This window comes from Molossus molossus, unplaced genomic scaffold (assembly GCF_014108415.1).
Source record: "Molossus molossus isolate mMolMol1 unplaced genomic scaffold, mMolMol1.p scaffold_m16_p_1, whole genome shotgun sequence".
Taxonomy (NCBI): domain Eukaryota; kingdom Metazoa; phylum Chordata; class Mammalia; order Chiroptera; family Molossidae; genus Molossus; species Molossus molossus.
This window is the reverse complement of record NW_023425344.1, coordinates 28,820,643-28,844,812: the sequence shown is the minus strand read 5'-3', so window position 1 is coordinate 28,844,812 and position 24,170 is coordinate 28,820,643. Positions and strand designations below refer to the sequence as shown.

The 24,170-nt window shown below is 37.1% G+C and overlaps 1 protein-coding gene across 7 annotated transcripts in view; it reads left to right on the top strand.

Annotated features, from left to right (window-relative positions):
* PDS5A (PDS5 cohesin associated factor A) overlaps positions 1 to 24,170 on the top strand; it is a 143,925-nt gene that overhangs the window by 38,343 nt on the left and 81,412 nt on the right. For all 7 annotated transcript variants that reach the window (XR_004958848.1, XM_036255226.1, XM_036255216.1 and 4 more), the window contains exons 8-15: positions 7,523 to 7,638; positions 11,926 to 12,020; positions 12,900 to 13,045; positions 15,301 to 15,452; positions 16,848 to 16,961; positions 18,444 to 18,525; positions 20,709 to 20,757; positions 21,243 to 21,382. Coding sequence is in view for 6 of the 7 variants with exons in the window: in XM_036255226.1 (XP_036111119.1) it covers positions 7,523 to 7,638; positions 11,926 to 12,020; positions 12,900 to 13,045; positions 15,301 to 15,452; positions 16,848 to 16,961; positions 18,444 to 18,525; positions 20,709 to 20,757; positions 21,243 to 21,382 (894 nt within the window). In the remaining variant the exon portion in view is untranslated. The remainder of the gene's footprint in view (positions 1 to 7,522; positions 7,639 to 11,925; positions 12,021 to 12,899; positions 13,046 to 15,300; positions 15,453 to 16,847; positions 16,962 to 18,443; positions 18,526 to 20,708; positions 20,758 to 21,242; positions 21,383 to 24,170) is intronic.

Here is a 24,170-nt window from a genome sequence, read left to right as displayed (position 1 = left end):
ACTTTTTGAAAGGCTTTTTATATCAAATATCTTACTTGATTTTTAAGCTATGGTATAGTTAGGACCAACATTACAGTTTTTATTTTTGAGATAACAAACGTAAGATGAAATCTTTTGCCTAGTTAAAACAGATTTGGGATTAGAACTTTGTATTTTAGACTGTTAAGACATGTATACATAATTAAGAATTGTCCAAACTGTCTTTATTATAAGCATTTGTTATTTAGTATAAAGGACATTGGTGTACCAGGCTTCTAAGAAACTTTGTTGTGTGGAAAATGTTATATAGAGAATATGGTCTTATTTGTTTATTAAGAGTTTATTTTAACAACAGCATAAAGATGTTTCCATGACAAATTATTTCTAGGTATAAAGCATCTAGTCATAGAGTCTGAATGTGAAAAATCAAGCCTCTTTAATTCTTTTTTTTTTTTATCCTCACCCGAGGACTTTTTTCCATTTTTTGTACAGATAGAGTGGGAGAGAGAGAGAGGGAAACATCGATGTGAAAGGGACGCATCGAGTGGCTGCCACCCGCACGACCAACCAGGGCCGGGGACAAACTGCAACCGAGGTACATGCCCTTAGCGGGAACCGAACCCGGGTCTCTCCGGACCGCAGGCGGACGCTCTAACCGCTGAGCCAAACCGGCCAGGGCAAGCCTCTTTAATTCTTAAGCAAGATTGCCATGATAGATAGTAGGAAGGCTTTAGAAACTAACTTTTAGATTTCCATGTATGGACTTAAATGTCAACTGAGGGAAGCTAAGCTATAGTGGTTGCTCATACCCCATTCTTCTGTAGGTTCAGTAAACCTAAAGTAGAGGTTTCTAATATGCTGAATCCAGCCTGAAAATAAGTTTTATTTGATAGATTTTTTTTTTTTTTATCCTCACCCGAGGACATTTTTCCATTTTTTGTACAGATAGAGTGGGAGGGAGAGAGAGGGAAACATCGATATGAAAGGGACATATTGAGTGGCTGCCACCCGCATGACCAACCAGGGCCGGGGACAAACTGCAACCGAGGTACATGCCCTTAGTGGGAACTGAACCCGGGTCTCTCTGGACCGCAGGCGGACGCTCCAACCGCTGAGCCAAACCAGCCAGGGCTTATTTGATAGATTTTTAAAAATCTTATAACAAAGACTCCTCTCTTTAGTTACTAACATTAAATGTATGAATAAATTTAAAAGTTAACTTTTGTTTAAAAGTTCAGATGTGCCCTGGCCAGTTTGGCTCAGCAGTTAGAGTATCAGCCCTGGGACTGAAGGTTCCCTGGTTCAATTCCAGTCAAGGGCATGTGCCTGGGTTGCAGGTTTCTCCAGCCCTGACCAAGGCTGTGCTGGAGGCAATCAAGCAATGTGTCTCTCTCAACATCAATGTTTCTCTCTTTCTACCTCACTCCTTTCCACTCTCTCTAAAAAAATAAAAAATCAATGGGAAAAAAAAATTTTAAGTTCATTTTCTTTAATGGGAGACATCTATAATAGTGTCAACAATTTTTTTAAAACTCAGATGAGTCCTGGCTGGTGTGGATCAGTGGTTAGAGCATAAGCCCTGGGACTGAAGGGTCCCAGGTTCAATTCCCAATCAAGGGCGCGTACCTGGGTTGCAGGTTTGATCCCCAAACTTGGTTGGGGCACATGTGGGAGGCAACCAATTAATGTCTCTCACATTAATATTTCTGTCTCCTTCCCCCCCCCCCCTCCACTTTCCATTTAAAAAAATCATTGGAAAAAATATCCTTGGATGAGGATTTAAAAAAAACTAGATGATTTGACAACATTGGGTCCTTATTTCTACATGACAACAAAACGGCTAAAACTGAGCAGTAATGACTTCTTAAATGAATTATGAGCTTTTCAGTTTACCCCAGTCCCCAATTACTCCTAATTTCTTTTTCTTTTTTTTTTAATTAACACTATAGGGAGTTAATGTTTTTTCTATATGGTCTGTTTTAATACCATATATAAAAAACCCAAAGCCATTGATTTTTCTTTTTCTATGTTCCTAGATAAATTCTCAGTTCTTTTTAGACTTTTTACTGAACTGATACTGTGTCTAGATAATAGTAATAATGGAATATGTGTTTATTGTCTTACAAAAGGTGCCATCCCGTGTTCTTATTTGCTACCTGTAACCCTAGATTGTACCAGTATTACTTATCTCATCATGAATGAAAAAACTGAGATTCGGAGTAGTTTAGGTACTATCTATATAATTAGGGTGTCTCCTTTTGGAGTTACCAGTATGTGCTGAGTAGATAGCCTAGGAAGTTACTACAACGGTGATTTTTCTGTAGTTACATCTCTGAATCATATAGCTACAGCTTTTAATAGTTAAGAGTCACAGGTTACAATTTGTTTGATTTTACCCTATACTGGGTCACTGCATGCAACTATATATACTGTCCACTGCATAGGTCCACAAAGTGTTATTCTCATATGTTTCAGGAGTACCCTGGAGTTGTGCTACTTAGCAGTCTTGGCTATAGTTACCATGAAATTTGCCACGTTTTACATTTAAGACATTTTTCATGGCATGTGAGGGGGGGTGGGGCTGACATTTACTCTGATTCCCCAAATGTTAAAGCATTATAAAACAGTTACTGTATTGCCCTGTCTGGTGTGGCTCAGTTGGTTGGTCATTGTCCCGTGCACCAAAAGGTTGCTGTTTCGATTCCTAGTCAGGACACATGCCCAGGCTCCATCCCCAGTAGAGAGCGTGCAGGAGGCAACCAGTCTATGTTCTGCTCTCACAATGATGTTTCTCAAAAAAAAAAAAAGTTACTATTACATTATTTGGGATAGAGTGAAATTTTTCAAGTAATTATTCTTAATCAGTTACTTTGCTGTTGGTTGCTTTTTCTAGCTAGGATGAAGAGAAATAAAAATTAAGAGTAGTCTTTGAGGTTTTTTTTTAGAAAGTCACTGATAAATTGTTGGTGCAAAATCTCTAATATTTGTCCACTGTTTTAATTATTAAGATATATATGCATTTGTATTAATGTGTTATGTAATATCTTAATGAGATAATTTTACACTTTGGGATAGATTAATAATATAGTTTTACATTATTTTTGCACCCAAAAAATAATTACCATCACTGAAGTCATATTCTAACCTCACTCAAGGAATTTATTTAAAATTTTAAAAAGTGGGGTGAGTTCTCACTTATTTTTATTTCAGTAGTTAAATATATAGATGTGAAATGTCACACCATTTGAAATCATCACTAAGCTACTAAAGTAGTCACTAGCAAGTAGAATAAAACTTCCCCTTACTCTAGTGTTTGACATTTAAGAGATAGATTTATTGAAAAAAATTCATCACGTTGGCTAGTCAATTGTACTTACTAAAAGGCAGCACTAATCTGCATTATTGTCACATCGCTTGAGAAAAACTTTGCTTAAGAAAGTCATTTTGGACATCAAAGTTACAACTAAATTACAGAACAACCATCATTCAAAGCCACCTGAAATCAAGCTGAATGGAAGTCCTACAACGACAAAATTAAAGAAGCAGCCGCATTGAGATTGGTAGGAGGAGCAGAGGTGCAACAGTCTGGTCCCACACACACGTGTGGCGGATAAAAATCAGGAGAGATCCTTCAGCTGGGAAGGTCCTCCCTGAGGACTGAGGGGTCCCCGTCCCACACCAGGCACCCAGCTCAGGGTGCCAGTGCCAGGTAGAGAAGTCCCCATCACTTCTGGCTAGAAAAACCAGCAAGAACTGAGGCTCAGGGAGGCTGAGGCGGCTGGAGCCCCATGCAGCTCCTCTTAAAGGCCCCACGCATGGACTTACTTGGACTTGCTCCCTCTAAGTTTAGAGGGGAAGCAGCTTGAGGGGTGCCAGAGCCACACAGGAAAGAACTGAGCTGTTTGGCATTGGAGCGAGGGCTGTGGAGGGGGCTTTCTCCTGGACAGACATGCTGTCAGAGGCCTTTGTTCCTTTGGTTAGCCCTTCCCTGGGGCGGCAGAGAGGCGCCATATCTGGGACTCCAACAACCTGGTTCACACTGTTTTCACTGCTCCAGTGATTCCCTGAGGCCTTGCCCCACCCAACTTTCAGGCCCACCCAAGCTGTTGCCCGTTGCTTTACCATAGGATTGGCCTGTCTTGGATCCTGCTTCAGGTTTTCCTAAATTCTTTCAGACAGCACTTGGTCTCAGCTAGCCCCATACCTCTTGTTAAGTAATACATAGGGAGAGAGCCATAATGAAGAGACAAAGAAACAGGTCCCAGGTGAAAGAACAGAATAGAACTCCAGGAAAAGAATTAAGCAAAATGGAGATAAGCAACCTAACAGATGTTGAGTTCAAAACACTGCTTATAAGGATGCTCAGTGAACTTAGTGAGAACCTTAGCAAACTTAGTGAGGGCCTCATGAGCATTAAAAAGGACCAGTCAGAAATAAAAGATGCACAGTCAGAAATGAAGGAGACACGAACTGAACCCTGGCCAGTTTGGCTCAGCAGTTAGAGCGTCGGCCTGTGATCCAGAGAGACCCGGGTTCGCTTCCTGCTAAAGGCATGTACCTCAGTTGCAGTTTGTCCCCGGCCCTGGTTGGTCTGGCGGGTGGCAGCCACTTGATGTGTCCCTTTCACATCGATGTTTCTCTCTCTCTTTCTTTCTTTCTTCCTCTCTCTCCCTCCCACTCTGTCTGAATAAAAAATGGAAAAATGTCCTCGGGTGAGGATAAAAAATAAAAGAAATAAAGGATGCACAGTCAGAAATGAAGGAGGCATTAACTGAAATAAAGAATAATTTACACAGATTCAGTAGTAGAGTAGGTAAAGCCAAGAAGCAAACCATCGATTTGGAATATAGGGAAGCAAAATCACCCAATCAGAACAGCAAAAAGAATTTTAAAAAATGAGGATAGTGTAAGGAGCTTCTGGGACAACTTCAAGCGTGCCAACATTCACATCTTGTGCGTGCTAGAATGAGAGGAGAGAACAAGAAATCAAAAACCTCTTTGAAACAATAATGGCAGAAAACTTCCCTAATTTGATGAAGAAAACAGACATACAAGTCCAGGAAGCACAGAGAGTCCCAAACAAGATGAACCCCAAGAGGCCCACACCAAGACACATCATCATCAAAATGCAAAAGGTTCAAGACAGAGAATCTTAAAAGCAGCAAGGGAAAAGCAGTTAGTTACCTACAAGGGAATTCCCATAAGACTGTCAGCTGATTTCTCGAAAGAAACTTTGCAGGCCAAAAGGGAGTGGCAAGAAATATTCAGAGTGATGAAAAGCAAGAACCTACAACCAAGATCACTCTATCCTGCAAAGCTGTCATTTAGAATCAATGGCCATATAAAGAGTTTCCCAGACAAGGAAAAGCTAAAGGAGTCCATTACTACCAAACCTTTATTATATGAAATGTTGAAAGGTCTTCTTGAAGAAAAAGATGAAAAATATAAACAAACAGCCCTGGCCAGTTTTCCTCAGTGGTTAGAGCGTCGGCTTGGGGTCCAGGGAAACCCGGGTTCGGTTCCTGCTAGGGGCACGTACCTTGGTTGCAGTTTGCCCTCGGCCCTGGTTGGGTCGTGTGGGAGGCAGCCACTCAATGTGTCCCTTTCACGTTGATGTCTCTCTCTCTCTTCCTCTCTCTCCCTCCCACTCTATCTGAACAAAAAATGGAAAAATGTCCTCGGGTGAGGATAAAAAAAGAAAAATATGAACAAACAAAATGGCAATGAATACTTATCAACAATTGAATCTACAAACAAAATGAACAAGCAGAACAAACATTCTCATAGATACAGAGAACATTTTGTTGGTTGCCAGATGGGAGGGGGGTTGGGGGAATGGGTGAAAAAGGTGAAGGGATTAAGAAGTACAAATTGGTTGCTAGACTGACAAACCTCAACGGGAAGGGTGGTTGGAGTGTGGGAAGAAATAAACCAAAGAACTTATATGCATATGTGCATTACCAATGGACACAGACAACAGTGTGGGGAAAGGCAGGAGAGGGGCGGGAGTGGGTCAATAGCTTAAAAATGAGGAACATCTGTAATACATTTAACAATAAAGATAAGTTTAAAAAAAAGAAAGTCATTCGATCCTGGTCGGTTTGGATCAACGGTTAGAGTGTTGGCCCGGGGACCAGAGAGTCCTGGGTTCAGATCCCGCTAGGGGCATGTGCCTCTGTTGCAGTTTGTCTCCGGCCTGGTCAGGGTCATGTGGATGGCAGCCACTTGATGTGTCTCTCCCACATTGATGTTTTTCTCTGTCTTCCTCCCTCTCTCCCTCCCCCTCTATCTGAAGATAAATGCAAAAATGTCCTTGGTGAGGAGAAAAAAAAGTCATTTTGTGATTGATTGTGTTCACACTTAATAAAATTTTCATTTTTACATGTTTGATACATGTGCTATTTTACCCATAAAGTCCCTATTCCTGAGAGTTGATATTCATAAGGAAAAGATTATATCTCATGGTCTTTATTATTTTTTTTTAAGTTACAGTCTTTTCCCATGAATATTTGTTTATTGGATTTCTGGTATTGCTTTAGACATTGTATTTGAACACTTAAAAAATCAACAATTGCTTTTAGTTGTTGCCTTTGTTTTCCTAGTGAATATGTGATTTTTTTTTTTTTTTTATCCTCACCCGAGGACATTTTTTCATTTTTTGTTCAGATAGAGTGGGAGGGAGAGAGAGGAAGAGAGAGAGACAGAAACATCGATGTGAAGGGACACATCGAGTGGCTGCCACCCGCACGACCAACCAGGGCCGGGGACAAACTGCAACCGAGGTACGCGCCCTTAGCAGGAACTGAACCCGGGTCTCTCTGTACCGCAGGCCAATGCTCCAACCGCTGAGCCAAACCGGCCAGGGCAATATGTGATTTTTTAAAAGTTTCATACCATATGGTTTCAGAATAATTTATATTAAGAAGTGACATCACTAGTGAAACTTGTTGGAACAGAATTTTCATAACATAAATTGATTCAGGACAAGAAAATAGTATTCAGTTCACTTTTAGGTCCTCTTAACATTTTTGTTCTTCTATTAAAATGAGTTTTCCTCAATTATACACTCTTCTGTGTCTTGTTCTCCAGTCAGTAGGGGGGTCCTTGTTTAAAACTTCACATATCAAAACCTTAATTGATACGGTTTATGTTGGAACTCAAATTATAGGAAAGATTTCTTGTAAAGAAGGCTTGTTAGGATGGGAATTATTTGCAGTTTCACCTTTCACATATTTTTTTCTAAGAGTCTTAGGGAATGTTAGAACTGAATGATTACCTTCATTTTGCTACAACGGCTGTGTAGACTATAACCAAGCAGTGAAGTACGCATAAGTTAACAGTTGGGAGGGTTTTTAAGTAAGATCAAAGAATCAGGTCATCTAACATAGAGTCAAAACAATTTCTACATGGTAAAAGAGAGTGTATATTTTAAAGTTCTCATCATTATAAGCAGAATATGAAATTGTGGCCTCTTGGGAATCTTTTATTTTATTTTCTGTGATCTGATAAATTGCTGGTTCATTTATTTTCTCTTTTTCCTTAGAGCAATGATGGAGAAGAACGATTAGCAGTTGTTCGACTTTTAGCTAAATTGTTTGGTTCTAAAGATTCCGATTTAGCAACACAGAATCGTCCTCTTTGGCAGTGTTTTCTTGGACGGTAAGAGAACATACAATTCTATGAATTCTTTTATATTTGGGAGGCCAGTCAGTATGGTCCACTTGATTAAAACCACACATATCAAAACTTTAATTGATATGTGTTTTTTTCTTTAGTATCTCTGTTGCTGACTTTCTTGGAGAACAAATTATAGGACAGATTTTTGTGAAGAAAGCTTATTATTTACCCACTTAACACTTTTAATCTTTTTTGTGCTCAATAATATTAGAATAGACAACATCTAAGAATGTTCAAAATCTTAAGAGTTTTAAATAAATCATGAAATTGAAGACATACTCATGCCATTTTTCAGTCCAGCAGTTCATTTACCTAGTGCTTATCTTTGGGTCTGTAGCTTATCTAATTCATGATATGTGTTTTGAACTAATTTGGTATTGTTTGATTTTGAAATGAAATATTATTCCTCTTCACTCAAGTAGTTTTTAATGTTTCTTAAGAACTTAGAATTATTACATTCTATTAACTTGATGGTAAGGTTGAAAAAAATCTATGACATATATTAAATTTCCCCTTGCATTCCCTATGCATATTTCTTAGCTTCAAACATTGACTGAAAAGTTGATTTTTACTATTGGTATTCTGGAGAACATTTGAGATTCATCATTGTTTAATTCAACTGATTCAAAAAGTGGGCTCAGAAATTTTCTTAAAGTAAATTTCGTATACTCCTTATAATATCCTTAGGTTAAATATTAAAATATAACAAACAAAGCTGAGAAATTTCAGACATTGGCATAATGCTATCTTAAGTTACTTTCTCAGACACATAATAGAAGTAATATTTGAATAAAGTTGAATTTATAAGAATTTAGAATAGAAAGAATGAAGCAACTGTACTTGTCAATGTACAGAGGAATGATTCTGTCCTTGTGATTGACATCAATATTTATAGCAAAACATCTAAACAAAAGTTCAAGAATCCTTTTTTTCAACCTGTGTTACTTATGAAAATTAAACCAACCATACAAGCTTTCTTTATAGTTTGATTCACTGCTATCTCCAACAGTGGGTCTCTGTTTCATAGAAACAAAGAAGTATTAACCAGCCTGTCTGTTTTACTGTATTGTTTTTCTTAATTATTTAGGAATAATATCTTTTTTATTGTTTGTTTGTTTGTTTTTATCCTCACCCGAGGACATTTTTCCATTTTTGTTCAGATAGAGTGGGGGGGGGGAGGGAGAGAAAGCAACATCAACGTGAAAGGGACACATCAAGTGGCCGCTTCCCGCACAACCCCAACCTGGGCCAGGGCCAAACTGCAGCCGAGGTACATGGCCTTAGCAGGAACCGAACCCGGGTCTCTCTGGACCGCTGACTGGCGCTCTAACCGCTGAGCAAACCGGCCAGGGCAGGACTAACTATCTTAATATTCATAATTTACTTGATCATAAATGGCAATATTTTTATTTTTCTCTGGCAGTTAGAAAATTATAAACCCTAAATGCAAGATTTTATTAAAATATGATTATCTCTAGATAAGAAAGTAGGAGGCCATGGACATTAAAACATTTATTAAATAACTTTTTCTTTTCTGTATTGATTTTAGAGAGGAAGGTAGAGAGAGAGAGAGATACAGAAACATCAATGAGAGAACATCGATTGGCCTCCTCCTTGCCCCTCACTGGGGATTGAGTCCACAATCTGAGCATATGCCCTGACGGGTAATGGAACCGACAGCCTCTTGGTACATGGGTCGATGCTCAACCATTGAGCCACACTGGCTGGGCTAAATAAATAACTTTAATTTAATTGGTTGTTGTTTTTTGTTTGTTTATTTTAATCCTCACCCAAGGACATTTTTTCATTGATTTTCATGATTTTTTTTTTTTTTTTTTTTTCCTCACCCGAGGATATTTTTCCATTTTTTTTGTACAGATAGAATGGGAGGGAGAGAGAGTGAGAAACATCGACGTGAAGGGACACATCGAGTGGCTGCCACCCACACGACCGACCAGGGCCGGGGACAAACTGCAACCGAGGTACGTGCCTCTAGCGGGAACCGAACCCGGGTCTCTCCGGACCGCAGGCCGACGATCTAACCGCTGAGCCATACCGGCCAGGGCTTCATTGATTTTCAGATAGAGTGGGAAGGGGGAGGAAGGTAGGGAGAGAGAGAGAGAGAGCGCGAGTGAGCGAGAGAGAGAGAGAGAAACATCAACTGGCCACCTCCCGAACAACCCCAACCAAGGCTGGGGATCAAACCTTAACCAAGGTATGTGCCCTTCACCGGAATCGAACCCATGACCGTTCTTCCATGGGTCAACGCTCTAACCGCTGAGCCAAACCATCCAGGGCTAATTGGTTGTTTTTGAGATCACTTAAAAAGTAAAAATATTTTCTGCCATTTAAAATCACATTATTTATAATTAATAACTTTTTCAAATTGCCTAATAATAAATTTTAAACCTGAGAGTTGCTTAGCTTATTTTTATTATATGTGCAGTCTTTTTTATATGCAGTTTTGAGTTCACATGTGGTACTTCAGATTTTTTGAATTCTTATATTATACCTTTAAAAGAGCATTTTGATGTTGATCCTGGCCATATGAAACTTTGTTGTGAGGCAGTGTGACACAAGTTTCATGTACTCGTCTTTAAACTTCTGAATCTGCTTCATATATGATTTGCCTTCTAACTCATATTCTCCTCTTTTTTTTTTCTTTTTTATTAATTAATTTTTGTTACAGATGTTTCTCCTTTTTCCCCCACTGATTCCCCCCTCCCTCTCCCTCCCCGCCTTGTCCCCAGTTTATTGTCCATGTCCGCTGTTCATGCATACATGCATATAAGTTCTGTGGTTTATCTCTTCCCCACCATCCCCTCTTCTGGGGATTGTCAGTCTGTACCCCACCTCCACGTCTCTGGGACTACCCCATTCCTCAAACCTTTATGTTCATTATATTCCACGAATAAGTGAGATCATATGATACTTGTCCTTCTCTGTTTGGCTTGCCTCACTCAGGATGATACTCTCCAGGTCCCTCCATGTAGTCTCAAAGGACAAGAGATCTTTCCTTCTTACAGCTGCGTAGTACTCCATTGTGTATATGTACCACAGCTTTTTTATCCACTCGTCTACTGATGGACACTTGGGCTGTTTCCAGATCTTAGCTATTGTAAATAGTGCTGCTACAAACATGGGGGTACATATAATCTTTCTGATTGGTGTTTCAGGCTTCTTAGGGTATATTCCTAGAAGTGGGATCACTGGGTCAAATGGAAGTTCAATTTTTAATTTTTTGAGGTAACACCATATTGTTTTCATAGTGGCTGCACCAGTCTGCATTCCCACCAGCAGTGTACTAGAGTTCCCTTTTCTCCACACCCTCGCTAACACTTGTTTGATCATATTCTCCTCTTATAAAATGTTTTCAAGTAGCCCTGGCCAGTTTGGCTCATCAGTTAGAGTGTCAGCTCGCAGACCAGGGAAACGCAGGTTTGGTTTCCACTAAGGGCACGTACCTGGGTTGCAGTTTGTGCCCGGCCCTGGTTGGGTCATGTGGGTGGCGACCACTCAATGTGTCCTTTTCACGTCGATGTTTCTCTCTCTCTCACTCTCCCTCCCACTCTATCTGAACAAAAAATGGAAAAATGTCCTAGGGTGAGGATTAAAAAAAAAAAAAAAAAAGTGTCATCGGGTGAAGATAACAAAAAAATGTTTTCAAGTAGATTTTGTGTGTTTTCAGTATTTATTTTTTGTTTGTTTTGTAGCACAATTTTAAGCTCTTAAACTTTTTGCTCTGCAGAGTTAGTAGTTTGAGTTGGGAGATGGGTTTAGACTGTTTTTTGTTTATTTTAACGCAGTAAACAAATTCTGTTTTCAAAATGTTTCTGTGAGCTCTGGCCAGTTTGGCTCAGCGGTTAGAGCATTGGCCCATGGACCAATGAGTCACGGGTTCGATTCTGGTCAAGGGCATGTACTTCATTTGCAGTTCATCCCCAGTTCTGGTTGGGTCTTGCAGGAGGCCACCAGTCTGTGTGGCTGTATCACATTGATGTTTCTGTCACTCTCTCTTTCCCTCCCTCCCACTCTATCTGATAAGTAGAAAAATATCCTCGGGTGAGGAATAAAAAAATGTTTCTGTGAAATTATGTATTATCATACTTTATATTCTTCCTATAGAACCTGTTAACTGTCATATTAATCACAATTTTCTAATCAGTAACTGTTGTTTATAGTCATTTACATAATGTTGGCTATATGTACTTTATTTGAAAATAATTGTTTTGCCTTAAAACTAATATTTCGCAATCTTTTTATATGTAGATTTAATGATATTCATGTTCCTGTGAGATTAGAAAGTGTGAAATTTGCTAGTCACTGTTTGATGAATCACCCAGATTTAGCAAAGGATCTCACAGGTAAGGTAGCTGGTTTATATTACAAATATAAGAGTAAATAAGAGTAATTACACTAATATATTTTAGATGTGGCCTTTAACCTTAACTTCAGTTTCTGAATTAGGTTTTAACTCTGGCACTATTTCAGGTCTATATCAGCCATGGACTAGTGAATGATATCATGTTTATACAATATTGTAATCCTTTAGAATTTTTTGGACATTCTAGTTTGAGGAACTAGGGTAGGCTCTTATGATATCTTATGAAATCATTACACCTACATGAAAATTAAACATAGTAACCTATCAGTTAATAAGTAGGAAAGTAATTATCTTCTGGACTAGACTAGAATTTCTTATTCTTTACTTGAACATAGAGCATTTGAACCTATTTATTTGGTAATAGCAAATAAATGGCTTGTATCAAAATGATGTTCACCAATAAAAGAGGAAGTAACAGTTTTTGTTTTGATTTTGATTTTGTTTGGAATTTTTAATAGGTTATAGAATGTTAATTCTATATTTTATATTGTGTAATGTGCAGACATACCCATCAGCGAACTTGCTATAAGCATTTTTACTATTTTTCTTTTAAGTCTTTCAATTTGTGTTATAACTTAGATTGTAATCTGATCAGATAACAGCGTTGTGGTTTGACTTTTCCAGAATACATTATTTATTAAGATATGACTATGCAATAGTAAATACTATGGTATAGTTTATTTTATGGTTATATAGAAAGGTATTGTCACCTCAAAAATAGAATGCTTTTAATTCATGCCACATTTTACAAACATGGTGTGAGTATGGACAAAAGCTTAAAGCAGTAATCCATTCTGTCATTCTGAACATGACAGATACCATAGCTAACATTTGTCATGAGTTTTTTCCCTTATTACAGAATATTTGAAAGTTAGATCACATGATCCAGAAGAAGCTATTCGTCACGATGTTATTGTTACCATAATAACAGCTGCCAAAAGAGACCTTGCCTTAGTAAATGATCAGCTACTTGGCTTTGTAAGGGAAAGAACGCTGGATAAACGGGTAAACTCTGAGGAACCTTATTCTTTTGTAATTTACTTTGTTTAAATTGTTTACTAAGTGCAATAGAAATTATTTTTTATTATATTTAAAGCTTTTCTGTGTGAAAATCAAATTAATAAAATGCTAAATAAAGAACAAATAATTTATATTTCTGTGTACTTTTAATTACCTTTATAAAATGAGTGCACTAGATTCTGTAGCTTTTCAGATCTTAGTCATGGGTTTGCTTTCTACTTTACTTTTCAAAAAACAATAGCCTAATTAAAGTTTTATTTTACCTTTTCACTTATATGATGAGTTTCAAAAGAGTAGTGACTGATCACCTATATTTATTACCTATAGTTAGCATTTTCAACTATAAGTGGATCTGGCTGTCATTCATTTAACTAAAAGAATATCATACTTTTTTTTTTTTAAATCCTCACCTGAGGACATCACCTGAGTGAGAGCGAGAGAGGGAGAGAGAGAGTAACATCGACATGAAAGGGACACATCAAGTGGCTGCCACCCTCATGACCCAGGGCCAGGTTCAAACGCCAATCGAGGTACATGCCCTTAGTGGGAACTGAACCTGGGTCTCTCTGGACTGCAGGCCAATGCTCTAACCGCTGAGCCATACCAGCCAGGGCAAGAATATCATACTTTCTATGACGGTGATGTTTTCATATTGCTATGCCAAGAGCAGAAATGACAGTTTTGTGTTTATTTACTCTTTTTTGTGTGATTTTCTCCATGTTAAAAACATGGGTTGATACAGAAAAGAAGTAAGAACAGCAGTAGCAATTGTTAAGGCTTAATGTCATCCATAAGCAAAAGACAGACATAGGCAAGGCAGGCTGATTAGACATGCTACTTATTAAAAACTTTAACAAAGGTTTGCCTTTGCACTGTGCTATTTTATTTGGGGCATGGTTGAAAACCTACTCTTCTCTCAAATCCAATGTACTTTAGTTATAATTTCAGAGTAGAAAAGTGATATTTCTTGGTTATGAAATAAAGCAAGAGGTATTCTTAAGTTCTTTTAAAATAGTCAGAGGAGGCAGTTATGTAACATGGACACTGTTTAACTTGGTTAGCTATATCAGTAATTCTGACTTTGAGGAGTTTTTCCCCTTGACTTGAATTTAAATGGTGTAATACTCTCCCTACTGGTTACTTGATAATTAGCCCACTCCACAGCCCACACACAACCAATTTAAAGTATTGCTATTTGTGTTATTTCCTTCTTTTAGAAACTTTTCTATTTCTATCAATGTTTGTTTATAGTTTCAGAAAGAGTGAATGAGTGAATCTTCCTGAGACTGCATCATGTGCTATGGTTCTAAATAGCACTTACTGGACATTTTAGTTGTAATAAATTAGATGACCTTGGGTATAGCCTTTCTGAAATTTATTTTCTCTATAAAATGTAGGGACAGAGCTTAATCTTAGGTTTTACTGCTTAAATTGTTTGATTTCATATAAGAAATGTCAAAAGCCATCTATGGGAGCAAAGTTTCATTCCATCCACTACAAAAATTTTATAAGGGATTATTAACAAATAAACTAAAGATAGTATTTTCTGATTTGTTATTGAGACAAATATCTTATTTGATCATTGCTTTTATTACATCTTACTGTCATGGTTCTTCACCCTCCTCCTACCACTTTTCTTCCCAACTAGTAATTCATCCCAAACTCAGAAGTCCCACAGAGTCTTTCACTAACTAGGATGTGGCTAGGTAAATCATTTGCCCTCTTAATCTATAAAGTAATGAAGTTCACTTAAGATAATCACTAAGGTACTTTCCAACTTAGTAATTACAGAATCTTGGTATTAAATTTTGCTCTTGTTCTCAGCTAACATCAAATGGGATGTAACTGGCATAAACCATTCCTTTTTTGTTTACAGAGTATATTACACAGTTTATTTTATCTTTTAATTGCTTCTAAAACTTGACCAACATTTTTTAGACAGTATTGAATGAAATCTTCTGTAAAATTTCCTATTCCTTGGCTTTGAGGGAAATAAAAATTGGCAGATGATTTAGCAGTATTTGCATTGGATAATTCCTAAAGTAGCCTGATTTCTAAGTCGGAACAAATTCAGAATTGTTGGTTAAGCAATTTGTGTGCCTCCTAAAATATAAATATTATGCCAGTTTTTGTACACATAAGTCTAATTGTACAACCTAGGAAAGAACTGGCAATTTTTGAAGATTAGTATATACTAAAGTTTGGTATCTAGCTCATCCAATAAACTTTATACTTTCTAGTGGCGAGTAAGAAAAGAAGCTATGATGGGTTTGGCTCAGCTTTATAAGAAATACTGTCTTCATGGTGAAGCAGGAAAGGAAGCTGCAGAGAAAGTCAGCTGGATAAAAGACAAACTTTTGCATATTTATTATCAGAATAGCATCGATGACAAGTAAGTAATATGTTGATAGAATGGTTCGATATAAAAGTGCTTTTAATTTTTAAAAAATAGAATTTACTTCTATTTAATTTTTAAATAAGTTGTAAGTATGTAAACTGTGTATTTATACATACTATGTTTAAGTAAGACTGTAGCCAATATTACAAGATAGCATAATAATAGTGAAATAGGCATAGGCTTTGGAGTCAGACTAGAGACCAAACATTCATTCTGCCCTTTATTAGGTGTGTGCTCTTGCACAACTGACAACTTCTGTGCCACCTCAGTTTTATCTAAAAAGGAATAATAATAAAGCCTTCCTTAAAGAATTGTCATGTGGATTAAATAAAATAATGAATGTAAAGCCCCCAGCTCTATACCTAGCAATATAGCACTATTTAATAATTGCTAATTATTATTTTTCCTTTTTGCAACACTGTAAGTACCAATAGAGGTATTACTGTGTTGTTTTTTATTGAGGTGTAATTGACATAATTATATACAACACAATGATTCTGTATCAATCACCACAGTAAGTCTGGTTAACATTTGTCCCCATTCATAGTTACAATTATTTTGTGGTGAGGCCTTATGTCATTTTCACTGTCTGGGCATTACTTCTTATTTTATATCACATTATAATAATGAGTTTGGTTTTTTTGCAGAATACTTTGTAATGTGCTACTGAATTAGACTGACTACTTTGCATCACTGGATATGTATTTTATTAATTAATGAAGAGCCTTTGTATTGTTTTATTCTAGTAAGACTGAATAATAAATATAAGCTTAGTACACTGTGGAAAGAAGAGAGATCAAATGTACACGGGAAAAGCTAAATTTTCAGTACATAGTATGAAGAAAGATCCCCCTGATTTTTTTTTTTTTTTTAATGAGAAAGAAGTTGAACTATAATCAAAAGAACTTAATGTGTTTTGTTGTTTGGGGGTTTTGTGGTTTTGTGGTTTTTTTTGTTTTTGTTTTTGAGAATTAGCTATTTTTGAGATTATAGCTTTATATAGTGTTAGTAATTTGTTAAGGCTCCAGACCGATGGAAGAATAGGTAACTTAGTACCCTAGCAACCTGTGTTTAGGAATAACATATAACCCTTTTAGAACACATTTTTCATACTGACAAATTAAAAAATAAAGCCACAAATAGCTACCATAGCTCTAAATATTTAAAAAAATTATACCTCCAAGGAAAAGAACTGATCTTTTTCATTGTATTTGCACATATACATATTACCATTGGTATGTTTATTTTGCAGGATGTGCTTAAAATACAAAGTAGCTGTTTTTAAAAAGCAGAACAGTGTTATTTGGGGAGGTGTATGTTTCATAGATTGTAGAGAAAAATCTCTAAAAAATAGACTAATTATGTTTTTTGGGGTTTTTTGTTTCATAGGCTGTTGGTAGAGAAAATCTTTGCTCAGTATCTTGTCCCCCACAACCTGGAAACAGAAGAGAGAATGAAATGCTTGTATTATTTATATGCTAGTTTGGATCCAAATGCTGTCAAGTAAGTTACTTTTTAATGATTGGATTATTTTTCTGAATTTCTTATAAAATTATTTTATCTGATCTAATTAATTGTTGTTGATGGGGTTGTTCTTTCTTGTTGAATCAAGAATCTCAGATAAATATATATAGAGAAAAACTTGGTAGGTTCAAGTTAAGTCAAAAGCAAGAATATTCCTATATGCATAGGCATATTTGCCAACTGAATGGTTTTGGGGATTCAGGTAAGTCCCCATGTCAAAATTAACTTTTGTCCACCTGTTGACCGGGGTCTAAATTACACTGTTGGGGCTTTACCATACTAAGCCTCAGACTGGTTCTTTGTCAGGCAGGTATGTCCAAATCTCCTCTATGTAGAATGACCATATACATACTTTCTTCTTAACTATTGGAGAGTAATTGGAAGACATTGAATCCCTTTATCCCTAAATACTTCAGTCTGTATCCCCTAAGAACACAAGGATATTCTCTTATATAACAAGAGTACCCAAAATCAAGAGGTTTAACAATATAGTATTATTTTCTAATCCATTATGTATTCAGAGTTCCTCCGTTGTCCAAATAATGTTCTTTATGGATATTTATTTTCTCTTTGTAGGTTTACACATTGCATATTTGGTTTTCATATTTCTAGTCTCTTATGTCATGCCTCTAGTCTTTCTTTGTTATGATTTTGACAATTTTTGGAAGAATATTGTGCTTGCTAATTGTTTTGTGGAATGTTACTTCAATTTGGGTTCTTGTGGTGTTTATTAGATTGAGATTATGGTTTTTCAACAGAAATTCCAGAGGTAGCATGTTAGGAGGCATTAGCTGTCCCTTATTAAAAGATTTGCAAGTGGTTCCTAATACCCACTCTGGTTAGTAAACTCCTGGCTTCAGTTTATATTTCAGAATATTTTGCAAAGAATACTCAGAGATAGACTAATTTCTCAGAGGTCATCTGGGCACTTGGAATTATGGAGTGGATTTGTGAGAGAAGAAAATCCGCTTTTATGGAGAGAAAAGAATTTAGAATAAACACACTCAATTTAAATGTGGCATTTTGAATCTACATAATTTCTAAGAAATTTATATTTTGAAATAGTCTACAGACCTTTATGCATTCCTCCTTAGCCTGGCATATAAAGCCTTCATTATCTGATCCTTTTCTATAGTATATGCCATGTATTTTGATAACATTTTCTCTTTCTTTCTACCAGAACATTCTAGCTACCTCTGTTTAGAATGGTTCTCAATCCCTTCATTTACCTGGCAAGATGCTGTTTATCCTTCTAATATTCTCAAATATTTTCTCAAAAGAAGTCTTATATTTACCATTTTACATTAAACTATCTTAATCCTAATAAATGATTTGGTGCTTAAAATTTTAGGTAGATTTGGAAGAATGATGCATCTACACAATAAGAAAATAATAAAGTTAAATAATTACCAGTATTGTTGTATTATTCCCTTTTTTTCATATTTATAACTTTATTTACAGAGCTCTCAATGAAATGTGGAAATGTCAGAACATGCTTAGAAGTCATGTACGAGAACTATTGGATTTGCACAAGCAGCCTACAGTAAGTTTGTGATTTGTTTAAATTCATTGTTATGGTCATTACTCAGTTTTCTGAAGTTATCGCAAGTGTTTTATTTTCCAGATGACAGTTAAATATAATTTCTGTAGTTATCCAAGCTAAATTTCCACTTCAAACAAATATAACAAAATTTTATTTTCCACCACAAGGGAAGAAATGGTGTTTTCTAGTTTATCAATATTTAGAAACTAAGATTTTTTTATTTTTTTTTTAGAAATAAAGATTTTTTTTTTTTTTTTTTTTTTTTATCCTCACCTGAGGACATGTTTCCATATTTTGTTCAGTTAGAGTGGGAGGGGGAAAGAGAGAGAAACATCGACGTGAAAGGGACACATCGAGTGGCTGCCACCCACACAACCCAACCTGGGCCGGGGACAAACTGCAACCGAGGTACATGCCCTTAGCGGGAACCGAACCCGGGTCTCTCTGTACCGCAGGCTGATGCTCTAACCGCTGAGCCAAACCGGCCAGGGCTTTTTTCATTATTTTTTTAAATACATTTTTATTGCCCAGCTGGTGTGGCTCAGTGGTTGAATGTCGACCCATACACCAAGAGGTCGCTGGTTCGATTCCCAGTCAGAGCACATGCCCAGGTTGTGGGTCAGAACCCCATTAGGGGACGTGCAGGAGGTGGCCAATTGATGTTTCTATCTCTCTCTTCCTCTCTCTAAAATTAATAAAGAAAAAAATTTTTTAAATAAATAAATATGTTTTTGTTTATTTTTTAGAGAGAGAGAGAGAAGCATCGATGAGAGAGAAACATCAATTGGCTGCCTCCTGCACGTCCCCCTACTGGGATCAAGCCCGCAACCCAAGGACATGCCCTGACTTGGAATTGAACCAAGACCTCTCAGTCCACGGGACGACACTCAATCCACTGAGCCACACCAACTGGGCTAGACACTTAAGATTTTATACATAGTTTGTCCATCTTCAAATAATTAGAATTAAACTTTAAGCTAAAATTAGAAGTAATAAGTTTTTTTTACTTTATGATTTTTGGTCTTTCAGTGGAGAATCAGTATCAAATCTCAGGTGTCAATCCTAATAGTTTGCCAAAGTCAAACTATTTGAACAAAAAAATTCTGCCTAACATTTTCTGGAAGATAGGGGAAAAAAACAATGATCTTGTAATATACTTCTAAATATGTTTACTAGAACACATGTTCTTAATCAGGGAACCACAGACTTAAACCATTCAATGGCACATGGACACTAAAGGCAATAGTTAGCAGACTTTTTTTTGTAAATGACAAGATAGTAAAATATGTAAATAAATGGTCGTGATTGTGTTCCAGTAAAACTTTTTGTTTTCCCTCACCTGAGGACATTTCCATTTTTTTGTTCAGATAGAGTGGGAGGGAGGCAGAGAGAGAGAGAGAAACATCGATGTGAAAGGGACACATTGAGTGGTTGCCACCTGCTTGACCCCAACCAGGGCCAGAGACAAACTGCAACCAAGGGGACAAACTGCAAGCTGCCCTTAGCGGGAACCGAACCCGGGTCTCTCTGGACCGCAGGCTGACGCTCTAATCGCTGAGCCAAACCGGCCAGGGCTCCAGTAAAATTTTAACAAAAATAGATGGTCCATGGAACCACAGTTTACCAATTTCTGATCCAGGTTATTCAAGTTTCATAAAAATTTAAGTCATACTTTATTGTAATGGAGCACACTTTACAAAGGGAAGCACATTTTGTAGGGGAGGTGATTTTCTGAGGTTAAATAATGGGCCACAAAATAACTAATACAACTCTGTTCGGGAAGAAAACTATCCTGTTCTTCACATTTTTAGTTACTTTTATTTGGTGTATAGTTTCAAGGTAATTTTGATCTAATTGTTTTATGTCAAAGTAATTCTGTTCAATCTTCTGGCACAATAATTTTCTTATGGAAATTACATACTCTATAAATTTTTAAATACCTGTTTCTGCTGACATCTCCTTTCTATTTGTCCTAAGTTAATTGTTGTTGCTACTACACAATTTTTTGTTATCAACTTAGGGTGTACATATGATTATCCTAAATATGGTAATTCATTTTCTAGTGGTTAAATTGTAATGATTTTTTTTTTTAATTTGAAAAATACATAATACTGAGCATATATTTATTTTTACAGAAATTTGTTAGTATATATGAATTCTTTTGTTTTTGTTTTAAATTTCAGTCAGAGGCTAACTGTTCTGCCATGTTTGGAAAACTGATGACCATAGCAAGTGAGTATGTTTATTCACTCTTTCGATAGATACAATGAACATCAAAACAGACAAATAATTTACCCAATGGGACTATCAATTTAAGTTAGAGAAAATGATCCTTTTCTTAGTAATTTTATTTCTAAGTACCAGTTAAGCTGATTTTTTTTCTTGCTGGCTCAGCATTATTATTGTTTTTGTTTTTGTTTTTTTCTTTATTGATTTTAGAAAGAGAGAAAAGGATGGGGAGAGAAAGATAGAAACATCAATGAGAGGGTACATCAGTTGGCCACCTCTTGCATGCCCCCCACTGGAGATTGGACCTACGACCTGGGCATGTGCCCTGACTGGGAATCTTAACTGGTGACCACTTGGTGCATGGGTCAACCAACACCCAACCACCGAGCCACACTGGCCGGGCCTCAGCATTATTTTAAAGACAATTTCCTGTTAGTTTAGTAGAGTAGTTTTTCTTATGTAATATTGATTCTCTTTTAATTTCATAGAAAATTTGCCTGACCCTGGGAAAGCACAAGATTTTGTGAAGAAATTTAACCAGGTTCTCGGTGATGATGAGAAACTGCGGTCTCAACTGGAGTTATTAATCAGCCCAACCTGTTCATGCAAGCAGGCAGATGTTTGTGTGGTTAGTAAATTATACGTTTACATTTGTTCTTTTGACTTTGCTAATAGAAAATCATATTTTATTAAAACCTGCTTTACAGATACTATTTTATTTGTGTGAATTTACCAACACTGAAGCTCTGAATTAACTAGAAGTATATCTGTCGACATCTTAGTTCTCTATACTTACCACTCTTCAGCCAAATTCCAGGAAAAGCAGTAGAGAACTAAGCCAGGGAGATTGGTCCTAGGAATTGAGCAAGATAAAATGCTTTGTATTTAGTAGACATTCATTAAGTAAATAAGAATTTTCTAAATGCTCGTTTGTGCGTACATTTTCTTCTCCCATATATTAGTATGGAGATAACCCTTGTCAATAAATCAGCAGTAGTTACATTGGTGTATGTATATGTATAGATAAGATAATTCCTATTTAGGCTTTTATCTTCATTCTATTCTTGGACTCCTTATTTTATAGAAAACCAGAATTGTTGAAAATATCAGGAAGGAAAACTTTATTCATTCATTTATTTAGCATTTTATGAGACAGTTCTATGTTTGAATTTCTTCATACCATTTACTACTAATGTGACCTTTAGTAAGTTCTTTAATATTTTTGAGCCTCTTTTTTCTCATCTACAAATATTAACACTTTCATAGGGTCATTAGAACATTGTGGGTGTGTATAATACATGATCTTGCACTGCCTGTCCTTTAGGGTTTAAATAAGTTGTATTTCTATGGTATTACACATATATAACACACACTATGCATGGCACCAGGCTTTAAGAGATGAGTCAGAGCCCTGGCCGGTTTGGCTCAGTAGTTAGAGCTTCGGCCTGTGGACCAGAGAGTCCCAGGTTTTTATTTATTATTGTTGAAAATATTACAGATGTCCCCCATTTTCCCCTCTTCAGCCTCCTCTACCCGGCTCCTGCCCACCCCAGGCCTTCACTGCACTATTATCTGTGTCCATGGGCTATGCATAAAATCCTTTTTTTTTTTTTAGTTGTTGAAACTATTACAGATGTCTCACCTTTTTTCCCCTTGACATCCCCTTCTCCTCATTCCCACCCACCTCCTGTTCTCCCCAACTCAATGTCTGTGTCCAATGATCCTCTTTTTTCTTTTAATGTAACCTTTTCTATAGTTGAATGAGTATGATACACAAGTGTGATATTGTGATTTATAATAATAATAATATATTTATAATAATAATAAGTATATTTAGTCTTTACCTTGTTTTTGGCACAGAGCTCCTAAGACCTATGGAATTTTCTTTTTTTTAAACTTTTTTTTTTTTCTTTATTGATTTTAGAGAGAGGAAGGGAGAGAGAGATAGAAACATCGATGAGAGAGAACATTGATTGGCCGCCTCCTGCATGCCCACAACCTGGGCATGTGCCCTGACCAGGAATTGAACCGGCAACCTCTTGGTGCATGGGTTGATGCTCAACTGTTGAGCCACACTGACCGGGTGACCTATGAAATTTTCTAGGTTATGAAAGCAGCAAAGGTGTCTTGTTATGTCAAGGAGGTGACTTTTGGTAGCCACCTAATGATGGGGGCTGCTTGCCAGTGGAGCCAACCATGTGATTAGAGGGGTTGGAACTTTGTCCCTCTTTCCTACCTCCAGGGAGGAAGGGGGCTGAAGATTTTGTTCAGTTACCATTGGCCAGTGATTTCACCAATCCTGCCTATGTGATAAAACCTTCATAAAACCCCAAAGGGACAGGATTCAGAGAGCTTCCAGGTTGGTGAACACATGGAGATCTGAGGAGAGCAGCAAACACATCCAGAGGACATGGAAGCTTGCCCTATGCATCTCTTCCACTTGGTTGTTTCTGAGTTAATATCCTTTTATAAAAAACTGGTGATCTGATAAGTAAAATGTTTCTCTGAGTTCTGTAAGCTGCTCTAGCAGATTAGTTAAACCCACGGAAGGAGGGTGTCCTGGGAACCTCTCATTTATAGCCAGTTGGTTGAAGTAAAGGCAACAAAGTGGACTTGGCTGGCATCTGAAGTCTAAGGAAGAGATTTTGGAAACTCCCATCTATAGCTGTTCAGTGAGATGCACAGGTGACAGCCTGGACTTTTGACTAGCATTTGAAGTTGGAGTGAGGGCAGAGTCCCACAGAACTGAACCCTTAGCCTGTGGGATCTGATGCTATCTCTGGGAAGACAGTATCAGAATTAAGTTGATTTATGGGACATCCTGCTTGTGTCTAGAAAATTGCTTGTTGATGGGAGGATCTCCCCCTATCACACTGGAATTTGATTCAGGAATCCAAAAGATTAGGTCACTATAACATGAAAGTTAAACCTTTGGAAATTGCTTCTTGTGAGAAACTGCTTTATCTAGTTTACTGATTACAGCTTTGAAAAATATTGATACTATTAAATCCCCATAGGAGTCTTTATATATATATATATGTATATATGTGTATGTGTGTGTGTAGATATATGTATGTTAGAGAAGAAGGGAGAGGGACAAAGAATGAAATAGGATGTGAGAGCAGAACATCTATTGGCCACCTCCCACACACGCCCCCACTGGGGCAACCCAAGCACATGCCCCAACCAGCAAAACCCTCAGTGCACAGGATGACACCCAACTAACTGAGCCACATGGGCCACGCCCCTAAGGAGTCATTTTGATCAGCTAAGAAAACAAGGTGTACAAGGGGTAATACTGTGTACTTGAAAGAATACTATTTTTTATTTATTGATTTTAGAGAGAAACATCGATTTGTTGTTTCACCTATTTATGCATTCGTTGCTTCTCGTATGTGTCCTGACTGGAGAGTGAA